The sequence below is a fragment of the Globicephala melas genome, chromosome 3 (assembly GCF_963455315.2).
Source record: "Globicephala melas chromosome 3, mGloMel1.2, whole genome shotgun sequence".
In the NCBI taxonomy this organism is placed as follows: Eukaryota; Metazoa; Chordata; class Mammalia; order Artiodactyla; family Delphinidae; genus Globicephala; species Globicephala melas.
In genome coordinates, this window is record NC_083316.1 from 165,074,162 (window position 1) to 165,088,739 (window position 14,578).

The following is a 14,578-nucleotide window of genomic DNA, read 5'->3' on the forward strand; positions in this document are numbered from 1 at the left end:
CAAAACAAAAAGCCCCACAACATTGTAAATCAACTATACTTCAATAAAATAAATATTTTTTTAAAAAGTAAACCTTCTTAATAAACATTTTAAATAAGAAGAAAAAAAAAAAACTGACTCAAAAGTGACCTCCACCATGAAGGCATTTCTCCTGTCTAGGTCATGTTGTTCCAGCGCCCATCCAGCATGGCTCACAGTAATGATAGTGTTAGTAATGATGGCTCACGTTTATGTTGTGTGCTCACCATGAGTCAGACACTACTCAGACTGCTTTTCATGTAATGCTACATGAAATCCTCACAGTACCTGGAGAACAGGAAGGGGTGGTGCGGATGGGAGGGTGGGGTACCAGACCATCCCTATTTTCCAGATGCAGGAGCTGAGGCCACAGAGCTTGAGTGTCCTGTCCTGGCCCCTCCGCAGGAGAGTGATATGGTTAAGGGCGCCAGCTCTGAAGTTGGCTGGGTCAGGATTCACTTCCTGGCTCTTGTTTGGTTCCCAGCCATGGTGGTTACTCTTTCTGTCATTCCCAGTGATGGAGGGGCAGGAAATGCTGTGTTGGAGGAGGAGGTGATAGCAGAAGAAGAAGCAGCATTGGAGCAATCAGCCCTGTTTGACCGAACCTGAGAATAAAGAGTACGTAACTGGGAGGGCTCTGCCCCCACCTCAACAGACTGGACTCCCCACCAGTTCAGCCACAGTGGTCTCAAGGGAGACTCTCCAAGCCTGCCCGATACAGGACACCCCCAAACAAGGATCCTGGAGAGGGTCTGGCCTCCAAGTGTTGAGGAGATCGTCACCCATGCTCAGCCAGGGCCCCAGGGAAGCTAGTGCGTCCCCAACACAGAGGCTCTCCTCTAGTGAAAGAGGCCCCCACTACCTTCCCAAGGAACCCCTAGGAATATTGGAAAAATAGGTTCTCTATTAAAACAGCAGCTGGGGCTCAGGGCACAGGCAAATACTGTTTCTCCCAAACGTGCCCTATGATAATGCGCCATATGATAGGGGTGATAATCGTAAGCAGTGCATTAAATAACATTGAACCACATACTGTGAAAGTCCTACCTTTTTTCAATTCCTTTTTTCAATTTTTTTAAAATTATTTATTTATTTTTGGCTGCATTGGGTCTTTGTTGCCGTGCGTGGGCTTTCTCTAGTTGCGGCGAGAGGGGGCTACTCTTCGTTGCGGTGTGCAGGCTTCTCTTTGCGGTGGCTTCTCTTGTTGTGGAGCACAGGCACTAGGCGCGCGGGCTTCAGCAGCTGTGGCACACGGGCTCAGTAGTTGTGGCTCGCGGGCTCTAGAGTGCAGGTTCAATAGATGTGGCGCAGGGACTTAGTTGCTGTGTGGCATGTGGGATCTTCCCGGACCAGGGCTCGAACCCGTGTCTCCTGCATTGCCAGGCGGATTCTTAACCACTGTGCCACCAGGGAAGCCCTCAATTCCTTTTTTTTAATGAATTAAATTTTTTATTGAAGTATAGTTGATTTACAATTTTGTGTTAGTTCCAGGTGTACAGCAAAGTAATTCAGTTATACACGCACACACACACACATATATATTCTTTTTCAGATTCTTTTCCTTTATAGTTTATTACAAAATATTGAGTAGAGTTCCCTGTGCTACACAGTACGTCCTTGTAGTTTATCTATTTTATATATACTTGTATGTATATGCAAATCCCAAACTCCTAATTTATCCCTCTCCCTTTTTTTTCAATTCTTGAAGACCTTTATTACCCATCAAGGAGAGAGGCTTACTCTCTCTTGCTCATATCTCTTCAACAATTATCTAATCCTCATCTCCCTTTTTGAGCTCAGACGAAGGATGAGAGCCTTTAGAAGGCAACAGGATCTCATTAGGATTTTCTTCCCTACATACATTTCATTGTGAAATTTTTTAAACATTTATAAAAATGGAAAGAATTGTACAGAGAATACCCAGACCCAGATCGCACTATTAACATTTTGCTTTATTGCATATCCATTCCTCTAGCCACCCGTCATCTAATTTTTTGATGCATTTCAAAGGAAGTTGAAGATTTAGGGGATCTAATGGACAGCATGGTGATTACAAGTAACACTGTATTGTGTACCTGAAAGCTGCTAAGAGGGTAGATCTTCAATGTTCTCACCACCAAAAAGGAAAAGGTAATTGTGTGATGTGATGGAGGCATTGGCTAATGCTAGGGTGCTTATCGTTTCACAGTATATGTGTATCAAGTCAACATGTCATACACCTTAAACTTACACAATGTTTTATTTTTTTTTAATTAATTTATTTTTGGCTGCATTGGGTCTTTTTTGCTGCACGCGGGCGTTCTCTAGTTGCAGTGAGCAGGGGCTACTCTTCGTTGCAGTGTGCAGGCTTCTCACTGCAGTGGCTTCTCTTGTTGTGGAACACGGGCTCTAGGTGCGTGGGCTTCAGTAGCTGTGGCTCGTGGGCTCTAGAACACAGGCTCAGTACGGGCTTACTTGCTCCGCGGCATGTGGGATCTTCCCGGACCAATGATCCAACCCGTGTCCCCTGCATTGGCAGGCGGATTCTTAACCACTGCGCCATCAGAGAAGTCCAATTGTGTGTTAATCACATCTCAATAAAGCTGGAAAAAATTTAAAAAAACAAAATTGAAGACATCAGTTCACTGCACCTCTAAAACACTTCAGCATGCATACCATTAACTAGAGTTCCATGTCTTTTTATGACTGTTGTAGCTTTTTTTTTAGGTGAAATTTACATACAATGAAATGCACAAATCTTAAGTGTATACTCACCTAGGCAAAGGTGAACACGGGAGTAACCCACCTCTACTGAGGTTCAGACATCACCGTCACTTGGGAAAGTTCCCTTATATCACTTCCGAGTCAATCCCTATCCCACCTCCCACCCTTCCAGAGGCAACCACTATTCGTTTATTGTGGGGTTTTTTTTTTCACCATAGATCAGTTTTCTAGCTGGATTTTTTTTTTTTTTTTTTTGGCCAGGCGGCGGGGCTTGTGGGATCTTAGTTGCCCCACCAGAGATTGAACCCACACTGACAGCAGTGAAAGCCATGGAGTCCTAACCACTGGACGGCCAGGGAATTCCCTCTAGCTGGAATTTGAAAGCATTTACATTGTTTTGTTTTCACCGAGTTTAGTTTTACTAACCTATTTATGGCAGGGTTTTCCACACACTGTAAGATATATGACTACATTTTTAGAAACTGGGTCAGTAAGTCCCTATATGCCTGGGGGTGAGCTGCTTTACATCTGTCATCTGGCGTAATTATTAACAACACCCCGCCTTTCACTCTCAACAGTGTCTCCAGTTTGGACCATCAATTATAGGTCACCTTCTCTGTAATGGGAGGGGCTTTGAAGGCAAGCTTGGTGCAGGCAGGGATCTTTCTGTTCACTAGAGTAGCCCAAGCACTTGGGACAGGGCCTGACCTGTAGTAGGTGCTCAAGAAATATTAGCTGAATTTTAGATACACATATATATATATATTTTTAATATCTATTTATTTTTGGCTGCGTCAGGTCTTAGTTGCGTCATGTGGGACCTTTCGTTGCAGCCAGCAGGCTTCTCTGTAGTTGTGTCACGCAGGCTCCAGAGTGCGTGGGCTCAGTAGTTGCAGCACACAGGCTCTCTAGTTGTGGCACTCGGGCTTAGTTGCCCTGTGGCACGTGCAATCTTAGCTCCCTGACCAGGGATGGAACCTGCGTTCCCTGCATTGGAAGGTGGATTCTTAACCACTGGATCACCAGGGAAGTCCCAAGATACATATATATATATATATATATATATATATATATATACACATATATATATATTTTAAAGCCAATTTAAAGGAAAACTTCTGCAGACATGGCCAAAAATGGGAAGAATTTACCCAAAACACTGCATTAATGTCACACAGTAGAGCTGGGTTGTCCAAGATGGTGGCCATTGGCCACTGTGGCTACTAAGCCCTTAAATACGGCTAGTCCAAACTGAGATGCGCCATAAGTGTGAAATCCATACTGAATTTGGAAGACTCAGTACAAAAAGCCACATCAAATATCTCATCAATAACTTTTTTTTATCAATAACTTTTATATTGACCACATGTTGAAACAGTAATATTTTGGAAATATTGGGTTCAATGAAGTATATTCCTAAATTTTTTTTTTACTTTCTTGTAAAACTTGTTTTTCTTTTTTTTTTCTTTTTTAAAAATGTGGCTACAGGGCTTCCCTGGTGGCGCAGTGGTGGAGGGTCTGCCTGCCAATGCAGGGGACACGGGTTTGAGCCCTGGTCTGGGAAGATCCCACATGCCGCGGAGCAACTAGGCCCATAAGCCACAACTACTGAGCCTGCGCATCTGGAGCCTGTGCTCCGTAACAAGGGAGGCCGCAACAGTGAGAGGCCCACGCGCTGCGATGAAGAGCGGCCCCCGCTCGCCGCAACTAGAGAAAGCCCTCGCACAGAAACGAAGACCCAACACAGCCAAAAATAAATAAATATTTTAAAAAATGTGGCTACAAAAAAAATTAAACACACAACTCACATCATATTTCTATCAGATGGCAGGACACTAAAAAGTTAATAGTGATTCATATGCCTAAGTATGGTCAGGAAGAGCTTCTTATTTTCTCTATTACCTGCTTCCAGAAGGACTGAATGAGGGTTTTATTTTGTAACTTTGAAAGTAAAAAATGAGATACACGTCATGAAATCATAAGTGAAGGAAATTGAAATCAGCTGTCGGAGGTGGTAGGGATAACCAGCATTGCCCTCAAGAGCCCCGGAAGCATTCACCCTCCACCCTGGGAACATGTTTATGTGGACTTTGAAAACTGTCCACTTTTTAAAACAAAAACAAAGGACGAAAAGGAACGAAATGTTCTGAGGTTGTTTTTATTCCAAGAATTCCGTGGGCTCAGCCCAGATGCCGTCGGCGTGGGCTCGCCTATAGCACCCACACGCTACAGCACCACAAGGGCGCCCGGGGTCTACGGGAGTCCTGGTCCCCCAGCCAGTCAACGTGACTGAATCCGCCATCAAGGGCCGGCCTGGCTGCCCCCGAGTGGTCCCTCTGCGTCCCATACTCCTCGGGCGGGCGAGGAGTGGGCTTCAATGCCCCCATGTCCCACGCTTTCGGGGTCTGTGCCCTGCAGCCCTGCAGCTCTGTTCTTCTCAGAGGGCATTTCCTGCAGCCCCCCCACTCATCGCGGGGGCATCTCCAGTCGTGGACATCTCTGTCCATGAGGTTTCAGGTGGCCCCTGCTTGGAGCCCCTGCCCAGGCAGGGAGTGGCCACATGCTGGGCCAGAATCAGAGTCCCTGTCCTCCAGGAGCCTGGGACCAGGCCCCAGCGAGGAGGCTAGGAGGCTGCTTCGGCCGCTGTGGGCTGGATCAGCATGGTGGTGGCCTGCAGCGGGTAGTAGCGGCCCCGCCAGGTCTTCCAGAAGATGCCCTTCTTAAGCTGCTGCCGCTGCCGCGGGATGGAATGGAAATACTGGCCATTAAGATTGGAGTGGCCGCAGGTACCGAACCACCAGCCACCTGCCGGGGTCAGAAAAAAGGGGACTTGGTTAGGCCCATGGGTCCTTGGGCCTCCACTGGGCCCAGGATGGGGATGAGGCTGGGTGTTGGATGTCACACACTTTAGATGAGATGTCTTTGGCAGTGGTTGTCAAACTGTGTTCTGAGGAACCCCAGGTTGTGACAAAGGCACCTCAGGGGCTCTGGGTACCCCCCTTCCCGGTAACTGCAGCTTTTATGTCTGTGACCCTGGCGAGTGACTTCTCCGCACCTGGCACATGGCAAACATTTATCAAAGCCTCTCTATGACTGTCATGCATCTCACTAGTTTATATTAGATTGAACCATATGAAATTAACCACTAGTCCATCCTTCTTTGACCCACCAAAAGGCAGTTTCATATATTTCACTTCACAGGGCCCGGGCTCTGCCTCCGATTTCATTAGAACAAGATGGGGTCTGTCTCCATGGCTTTGCCACACACCAGCCACCATCCCACAAACGTCATCTCATCATATGTTCATAATAATCCTATGGCGTGGACGGTATGGTTCTACCCATTTTGAAGATGGAGTAAGTGAGTGTTAAGTCAGTTGCCCAAGGGTATGCTGCACGTAAGGAGAAAAGTGGGGAGGGAATAGATGGAGTTGAAGGCAGGGGACGGATGCAGAAAGGTAGGGAGGGGAGGTCCCAGCTGTGTGGCAAAGGGCAAGACAAGGAGGGACAGAGCTTGCTTGCTCACCAGAGAGGCTCTTTGCACAGTTCTTGTCTCTGCGGAGGTCGTGGTCTTGGTCCCAAGTGGAGAAAGGCAGGGAGAGGCCGCTGGGTGAGAAGGCGGTGGCACCCAGTTTGCTGGCCACGGGCGCCGTGAGCTGCAGGCTGTAGGCTGTGTCTTCGCCACCCAGGTGGACAGGGAACTGCAATGACTCGGCATTGCCCTCCCAGTCCTGCAGCTGCACAGCCAGGCGGCTGCCATGCTCCCCCATGATGCGGTGCACCTTCTCCAGGCCCAGCCAGAACTCACCTACAGTGGGAAAGGCCCATCTGTGAGAACGACCCACCTCCGTGGCCCCCTCCTCCCCCTGTGCCTCTGATCTGCAGGAAACACCCACCTTGGGGGTCTCCGAAGCCATCCTTGTAGGCGTCCCAGGGCTGGTTAAAGTCGACTGAGCCATCCTGGCGCCTCTGAATTACAGTCCAGCCTCCATCTGCCCGGAAAGGTGCAAAGTCACCAGGAGGATTTTTTTACAAGAGACCCTGACTCCCCCATCTGGCTCCCAAACCCCAAACCACGTCTAAACCAAGGGAGAGCAATGTTCCTCTCATCCATCCCAGCAGGACTGGAGGAAGATGGTTAAAGGAGGAAGATGGGCTGGTCAGCAGGCGGAGGGCTCTGCCTGGATCTTTGTCCCAAGGATCCAGCAGGGAAGGAGAAAGCGGGGAGCGAGGGAGGGAGGGGGGGTGAGCTGCATTTGACAGAAAGACAACCGGGCCCATGATATTTGGGGTACCTGGGGGGCCAGAGCAGCCCTACCTGAGGTCATCTTGCAGTTAACCAGGAATGAAGAGGACCCCCGGGGCTGGATCTGGAACAATCCACTTTGCCTCTCTCCCTCTTCAAACAGCTCTTGGCAGTCCCTGGGCAGTCCTGCAGGGCAGACAAGGGTGGGGGGATTGAAGCAGAGAGCAGTCCTGGGGGTTCCAGGAAACAGGCATGTCTGGGGGCTGGGCAGCGGGTGACAGGGACGGGAGGGGGCAATCTAGAGCTCATGACACACACCCCACTTGCCTAAAGTCTTCCATAGCACCCCATGCCTTTCCTCGACACAGTCTACAAGGCACCCCAGGACTGGTTGCTATACTCATCCTCCCTCTCCTGCACTGCACGCCCACCCTCTGGCCACATAGCCTTCCTGGTACCACACCCCCCTCCTGCCACAGGGACTTTGCACGTGCTACTGTTCTGAGACCCACTTCCCTCATGCCTTTCCTTGCCTCATATTAAAGGTCCCAGCTTCTGAAAGGGATCATGTCCCTGACCATCCCACCCAGACCAGGTTAGGGGCACTGAGGACTTCCTACTCCCCAACACTGGGGTCATCTGATGGTCTCTCTCCAACTCCCCACACTGAAGGAGGTCCATGAGGCTAGGGACAATGAATGGCTCTTTGCCACCATCTGGCACCGGTGCCCAGGCTGATCCCAGCCCACAGCAGGTGTTTACTAAAGATGCCATGAAGGAATGACTGAAGGAGTTGGACCAGAGTGGGGATGGGGCAAGAACTGTGATAAACAGGAGGGAGCTCTGCTTTGTCCAGTGGCGGGAGGGGAATCAGGCCTGGATGGGGCTTGGGGACACCACAGAGGCCCTGCCTGGGGTCCCAGGTATCAGAGAGGGAGGGGGAAGGATTGAGGAGGGAAGGAGGGAGGAGGGAGGAAAAAACGGAAGGATGGCCAGGGCACATCGGCAGACCGGGTAAGTCCCCGCCCCCAGCCCGTCCCATGCCCGGCCCAGCCCAGGCCCAGCCCCAGCCCAGCCCCAGCCCAGCCCGGAAAGTAGGGGAAAGTTCGCAGGGGGAGGGGAAGGCTCAGGTCGCGGGGTGAATGTGTCCACACTGTGGGAGTGGGGGCGGGCCCGGATGACTGGAGGCATTTTCTGGCCCCTGAAGCAGCTCCCCTTTCCCCTACTTTCCTCTCTTCCAATCACAACAGGCAGCCCGCCAAACCACCAATGTGGCTTCCATTAACACCAGCTGTTTGTCTCCGCAGCTCTGAACTTTCCCATACTTGGCAGGGGCGAGCCTGGAGTCCCCAAACCTACACATGACCCCCACCCTCCCCATCACATTCCCCAGCCTGGATCTATGCCTGCGGGCCCCACCCAGAAGCCACTCATACCAGGGCTACGGTTTGGGAGGGTGTAATGGACCCTTCCTGGTTGGGGAGGGGAGGAAAAGTGGTAGGACGGGGAGATGCCAGAGCCCTCAAGACTAGAGGGCGGGAAGCCAGCAACCAGCCCGAGGGTGTGAAGAGGGAGATCTGAACTTTCACCCAGTTGGCTGCAGACGGCTGCAGATGCCAAGGTGGGTGATGGGGTAGGAGGACCACAAGGAAGCCAGCCAGCTCTGGAGCAGTAGGACAGAGACACCGGGAGCTGGGAATCTGTGTCATATACCTACAGACATGTTAGGAGATCTGGGGTGCATAGGGCATACACAATAAAGGAACCAGAACTTAGGGGGGGGCGTGGGAAGGGCTGATCAGGGACTTCCGGGCCAATAGAAGGTTGTGGGACGGAAGAGGTGTGTGAGTCAGGAGGCCTGGATTTGTAAGAGATGCAAGAGTGGTGCGTCTGGCCAAGGAGATGGGGGTTGCCTGCCCTAGCCTCCCCTCCTAGATCCACACTCTAAAAGCCCATGGTGGGTGGGTGGTGGCCAAACATCAGAACCTCTTCTCCCAGGCCGCCATTCTCTCTTCACCCAACGAGAGCTCCAGCCTCCAGCCTCCCTAGCTGGCACCCTTTCGTCCCCCATCCTGTCCCTCCTAGAAGGTTCCAACCTCCAGGAAGGTGGCCCTGAGCTGTACCACCCCTTTTCCCACACCCCTGCAGCTCAAGTCCCCCTTGGACCCTGTTTCCCAGCCGCCTGCTGCTCCACTTAGTGGCCCGTGGGAAATCCCAGTGGCTTGCTGGGAAGAAGGGTGGGGTGGCCCCGTGGGGCAGGGAGAGGACTGAGGAGGGGGTGTCCCAGTCACCCCTTCACCAGAGCCCCGTCAGCCCACAGGGACGCAGGGCCGGGGCCTCTCTCCTTCTCAGTAAGGTGGACCTGACAAGGGTGGGGGGCAAGAATAGTGGGGGTGTGGTTTCCGGAGAACAGCAAAGGTCTGGACACTCACTGTGCAAGCGGCTGATATTTTGAGCTGGGCCAGCAAGTTGGGCCATCTTGGGTAGCCTCTTCCTCCTGGCACGCTTGGCCACCCCGTGGCCCAGGTGCATGGGGGCCAAATGGCCCATCTGGGACAGGACAGGAGGAGGGGGTCAGGTCTGGCTGGCTCAGGCTGCTCGACCTGCTTAGCTCCACGTCCAGACCCATAGGTCCAACTTCAACCTCCCTCCCCACCTGGGGCAAGCATCGGGCACCTGGCTCTGCAGATTCTGGATTCTCAGGTGCTGCTTCTCCAGGTGCCGCTGCTGCTGGGCCACCTTCTGGAAGAGTTGCTGGATCCTGCTGTTCTGAGCCTTGAGCTGAGTCTGGGGAGAGTATAAAACCCTGGTGAGGATCTGGCCTTCCGCCGCCAACTTCTCCATTCATCCCCGGTCCTACTCCCAACTCTCCATCCTTTGAGGCCCGGGCAGAAGAGCCCAGGGAGTCCGAGATGCGCCCCCTCCCGTCCACACACTTCCAGGGCAGTAGGAGCGTACGTACCTGAAAGCTGCGGAGGGTCTCCGGGACTGCATCGCCGCCGGGAGGGACCAGATTCTCCGGGGCGAACGGAGGTGCGGCTGACCCCTCAGGATCCTTGCAGGCGGCCCCGCACGAGCCCAGACGCCGCTCCAGCTCGCCCAGCTGCCCACGGGTGCGCTCCACGTGCTCGCGTAGCCCGTTGCCGAGCTGCAGGAGCCCGTGCGCCAGCACATTCACCTCGTCCCAGGAGGCGAAGCGCTGCTTCTCGGGAGGCTCCGGGCGGCCCTGCGCGCTCAGCAGCCCGGCGGTGGCAGCGCACAGCACCAGGGCTGCTCCGGCTGTTGGCGCACAGCGCATCCTTCCGGGTGGTGTGGACGCCGGGACGCGGAGATCGGAGAGGCACGGGTGAGGGGGCGCAAGGGGGACTCGGAGGTCGAGATGAGAGGGGTGGAGACGCGGGGGCCCTGGTGGAGACTCGCTTGGGTGCAGAAGCCAGAGAGCAAAGACTCGAATCACAGCTTGGCTTGTGCCCGCTACGCCCTCTATTATAAGCACAGTGCGGGAGTAGAAGGCGGAGCCTGGGAGGCGGGGCGCGTGGAGTTCCGGGGACGGGGCGTGGGGCCGGGGGTGGGGTTCAGTTGCTGGAGGCCGGGTAGTTTTGGGGGTGAGGGGTGCCCTGGGAGGTGCAAAACTGTGGCTCCTCCCACCAGGCCCGGACGTGCGTGGTCAGCCGTGCCTTCTCTGCTGACCGTGGGAGACGTGACTTCCTCTCCCCGCGGTCCCTTTCCAAGCGCCGGAATTTCGAGCCCCCCCCCCCAGCCCCCGCCGCGCCCAGGGGGAAAAGGCGCTGGTGTCAGCGGGGACGGGGCGTGCGGGCTGCATTCCTGACCCCCTCCCCAAGTCAAACGCTGGGGAAGAGGGTCCTGGTACGCTCAGTCCAGCAGAGCTAGACGGAAACCCGGGACCCCTCAAACATCCCCGCCTCCGGAACGCCTCCTGGAGAGCATCCCAAGACCAGGCTGGTCTCCCGGGGAGACATCTCGGGCTTTCGCGCTCCTTCCCGCTCAAGGCTTGGTCGTTGCAGATGCGTTTGTGGCATTCTTTAACGTCCCTCATCCCACTCCGCACAACTTAGTGCCCAGGTGGCAGGGACCAGATTTGTCTTGTTCAGTCTCCAGCGGGTGCCTCTCTCCCCACTGCCCACTCTCTACCCTCAGGGTCTTCAGAGTGTTTGCCTGAATCAAAGCAGGAACCTTGGAACAGAAAGAGGGGATACATGGAAGGAAGGTCTCCCCATTCTCCCTCATTCATTCATTCATTCAATAAACAGTCCTCTGCTCTCCTACATGGAGTTCCCAGGCTGGTGGAGAGACCCTCGGGTAGGGAAAGAGTTGGGACAGAGGAAGAACTGAGTGAGGCTGTGAGGTGGACCACTTTCATTTCACAAGGCTAAGCATTTATTCAACAAACTTTTACCAAAGTTCTCCCCCTCCATTCCCACCAACTTCCCTATACCTTGCCTGAAAATTGAGGCTGGCATAGAAAACCTGCCTGCCAGGAAAAACCCAGGGCACGATGGCTCAGAGAACAGGCAAGAAAAACAGAGTTGACTCAGCAGGGCTCCGAGCCAGCTCAGCCTCTGGAATCCAACACTGTGTGCCCCATACACTTGGCTGGGCCAGATGCCAGGATAGCAGATCCCGGCAGCAGTGACAGGCAGGTGGGAAGGGCACAGAGGAAAACCTTGGCAAGGAATAGATCCAGATAGCCACCATCTGACCTGGCAGCCGGCCTGTCCAGCCCCCAGCCCCTGGCCTCCTTCTGAGTGGGGGACATAGCTATCCAAGAGTGAGCTCTCCTCCTCCCTGGCTTCTTGCACTGAGAAAAATGATCAATTACCTTCCCAACCTGAAGGCCTCTTTCTGATCCACTCTGAAGTAGCTTCTACCTCTGTGCTGTGTTTCAGAGGGCACAAAGTACACCCAAGCCTCTTAGAGGCACCTGCAGTGAGCAGGCTACAAAAGAATTTGTCCAGGGACCCAGAGCTGGCCCTGGATTATATCTTAAAAAACTGCTCTGTGGAATATACTTCTGACCCAGCAATAACATATCACCATGATCAATTGTTTCTTTGGTACCTGCTGTGTGCTGGTTACTATGCTGGGTCCATAATGGTGGGCAAGATGCCCCCTCCACCCAATGTAGGCTACTCTGGGTGAAGTAAATGGTATTAGAAAGGTGACATGTGGGCTGGAGTCTCTCATCAGAAAGCGAAGCAGTAAAATTGACTTTTTTTTTTTCTGTCTGTGGGCAGCTGAAAGGAAAACCCCTGCCTTTGGGAAATTTCAGTCTGGAGCAGGACACAGTCTCATGAACAGTGTCTTTCCATCTGTATGTATCTCTAGGACCTAATTACTGGGGACCCCTCAGTCCCTCTCTACTAGTCTTCAATCATTGGGGCTTCTGGTGGGTTGTATGGGAGGAGCTGATCTGTCATTGGAGGGGCTGTGTATAAAAAAGTAGCAGCAGAGACTTCCCTGGTGGTGCAGTGGTTAAGACTCCATGCTCCCAATGCAGGGGGCCCGGGTTTGATCCCTGGTCCGGGAACTAGATCCCACATGCATGCCGCAACTAGGAGTTTGCGTGCCATAACTAAGGAGCCACGTGCCACAACTAAGATCTGACACAACCAAATAAATAAATAAATAATAAATAAATAATGAAGTGTACAACTCAAGTAAAAAAAAAAGTTGTGCACTATTGTGTACTTGTTATATGCCAGGAATTGTTCTAAAGTGATTATATATTCCCTTAATCCCAATAACAACTGCAAATGAAGCAGATACTGTTATTCTATCTTATAAATGAGGATGCAGTGAAAGACAGGTTAAGTACTTGTCCAAGTTCTCACAGTTATCTAGAAAGAGCTAGGATTTGAAACCAGGCTGCCTGACTCACAGCTCTGCTCTTAGCAGCCATGCTACCTTTATTCATAATAGCGCAGTGATCCTTGCTTCCTGATATTTGCACTCTTGTGTAGTTCCTCTCCATCATATAACCAAGAGGATATTGTTGAAATGACAATGTGTGTGACTTCTGAGGTTAGGTCATAAAAAACATGTGACTTCCTTCTTGTTCTTGATTAGCTCACTTGCTCCGGGAGAAGCCAGCCACCATACTGTGAGGACACTCAAGCAGCCCTTTGGAGAGATCTGCAAGGTGAGGAACTGAGGCCTCCACCCAACAACCAGCATCAGCTTGTCTGCCACACAAGGGAGCTATCTTGGAAGCAGATCCTCCAGCCCCAGTCAAGCTTTCAGATGATGTAGCCTCACTTGGCATCTGTTAGCAACCTCATGAGACTCCAAGCCAGAACCACCCAGCTAAGCTGCTCCCAAACTCCTGACCCACAGAAAAGTAAGAAATAATAAATGTGTCTTGTTGTTTTAAGCCACTCATTCTGCAGCTAATACAGTAGCCAACATTTAAGTAGTGCCCACCCTGCACTTGGCATTATTTTATGTATTTTACATATATTCATTCACTTAATATATCCTGTAAGGTCTCTATTTTAAAGAAGGGGAAACAGAGGTACAGAGAGATCACATAGTCTGAGAGAGGAGGTGTGGGGGGAATAAAGTTTCCCAGGAAGACTAGGATTATTATTGAGCTTAAACCTGCTCCAACCATGCTTTATTTTGAGTTCTGCCAGTGGCGGACATGGAGTACAACTAATGCTGCTCCCATGAGTTGCAATCCTGTCTCCTGCTCAAATTTGCACAGAAGCCAAGCCCCCTCTGCCAGCTCTGCTCTCCCACCCACCCCATCCCTCACCCTTTTTTTTTTTTTTTTTTTGGCTCAGCCGGGTCTTCGTTGCTGCACATGGGATCTTTTTAGTTGCAGCATGCAGACTTCTTAGTTGCAGCATGCATGCAGTCTCTAGTTCCCCGACCAGGGATCGAACCCGGGCCCCCTGCATTGGGAGCATGGAGTCTTACCCACTGGACCACCAGGGAAGTCTCCCTCACCCATGTTTTAGGCACAGATCCTGCATGATCCTATGCTGGACCCCACAGGCCAAACTCCACCTGAAGATATGCTTGGTTTGTTCTGCCCAGAATTTTGAGTATCAGGAGATTTCTAATGAAAATCCGGAATTTCTGCTTCTCTTGAAAAATTGGAAGGTCCAACAGGAGTGGTCTGCAGTCCTGCTTGTTTGCAACGGTCCAAAGCTGAAGGGGAGCTGCCCTCTTTGGCCAAGGGAAGCCCTCCCGCCCCATCACTGCTGTGCGACACAGGCCATTCCATGTTCTGTTTTTTTGCAGATCCTTTAAGCCTCTGATCATTGCCTTTGGGCTGGTGTTTTTCTGTTGCCAGTGCCAGCCTCAGACCAGGGCAAGAGGGACCTCTATTATGGCACTGCACTTTGGAGGGTGAATGCCTCCACCAGGCAAGGAGTTGTGGGAGCAATGGGTATATTTACTGGAGCCCATAGACTTCCTTTTAGACCATTGAGTTTCCATTTGGGCTGGTGGAAAAGTTCTGGAACTAGGTAGAAGTTGTACAACATTGTATGTGTACTCAATGCCACTGAATTGTATACATTAAAATGGTTAAACTTTTTCTATTATGTATGTTTTACCACAATTTAAAAACTCTAATCTAAAAAA

At 51.8% G+C, this 14,578-nt stretch overlaps 1 protein-coding gene and 1 long non-coding RNA gene across 3 annotated transcripts; one reads left to right on the top strand and one right to left on the bottom strand.

Moving 5' to 3' along the window:
- Nucleotides 1-433: 433 nt before the first annotated feature.
- Nucleotides 434-4,766, top strand: LOC132597138 (uncharacterized). Its single transcript, XR_009563561.1, has 3 exons — nt 434-636; nt 1,994-2,148; nt 4,210-4,766. It is a non-coding gene; the product is annotated as an uncharacterized lncRNA (long non-coding RNA).
- ANGPTL4 (angiopoietin like 4) lies at nt 1,658-10,442 on the bottom strand. Of its 2 annotated transcripts, none has more exons than XM_060297210.2 (7): nt 9,930-10,442; nt 9,644-9,754; nt 9,400-9,517; nt 7,040-7,153; nt 6,618-6,713; nt 6,248-6,529; nt 1,658-2,600 (listed from the first exon to the last, which is right to left on the bottom strand). In XM_060297210.2, the coding sequence occupies exons 1-7, from the start codon at nt 10,263-10,265 to the stop codon at nt 2,581-2,583; spliced, it is 1,077 nt and encodes a 358-aa protein (XP_060153193.1). In that variant the 5' UTR covers nt 10,266-10,442; the 3' UTR covers nt 1,658-2,580. The 2 variants fall into 2 exon arrangements, with proteins under 2 accessions (XP_060153193.1, XP_030735423.1); XM_030879563.3 differs by lacking the exon at nt 1,658-2,600 and adding an exon at nt 4,870-5,526.
- Nucleotides 10,443-14,578: the final 4,136 nt, after the last annotated feature.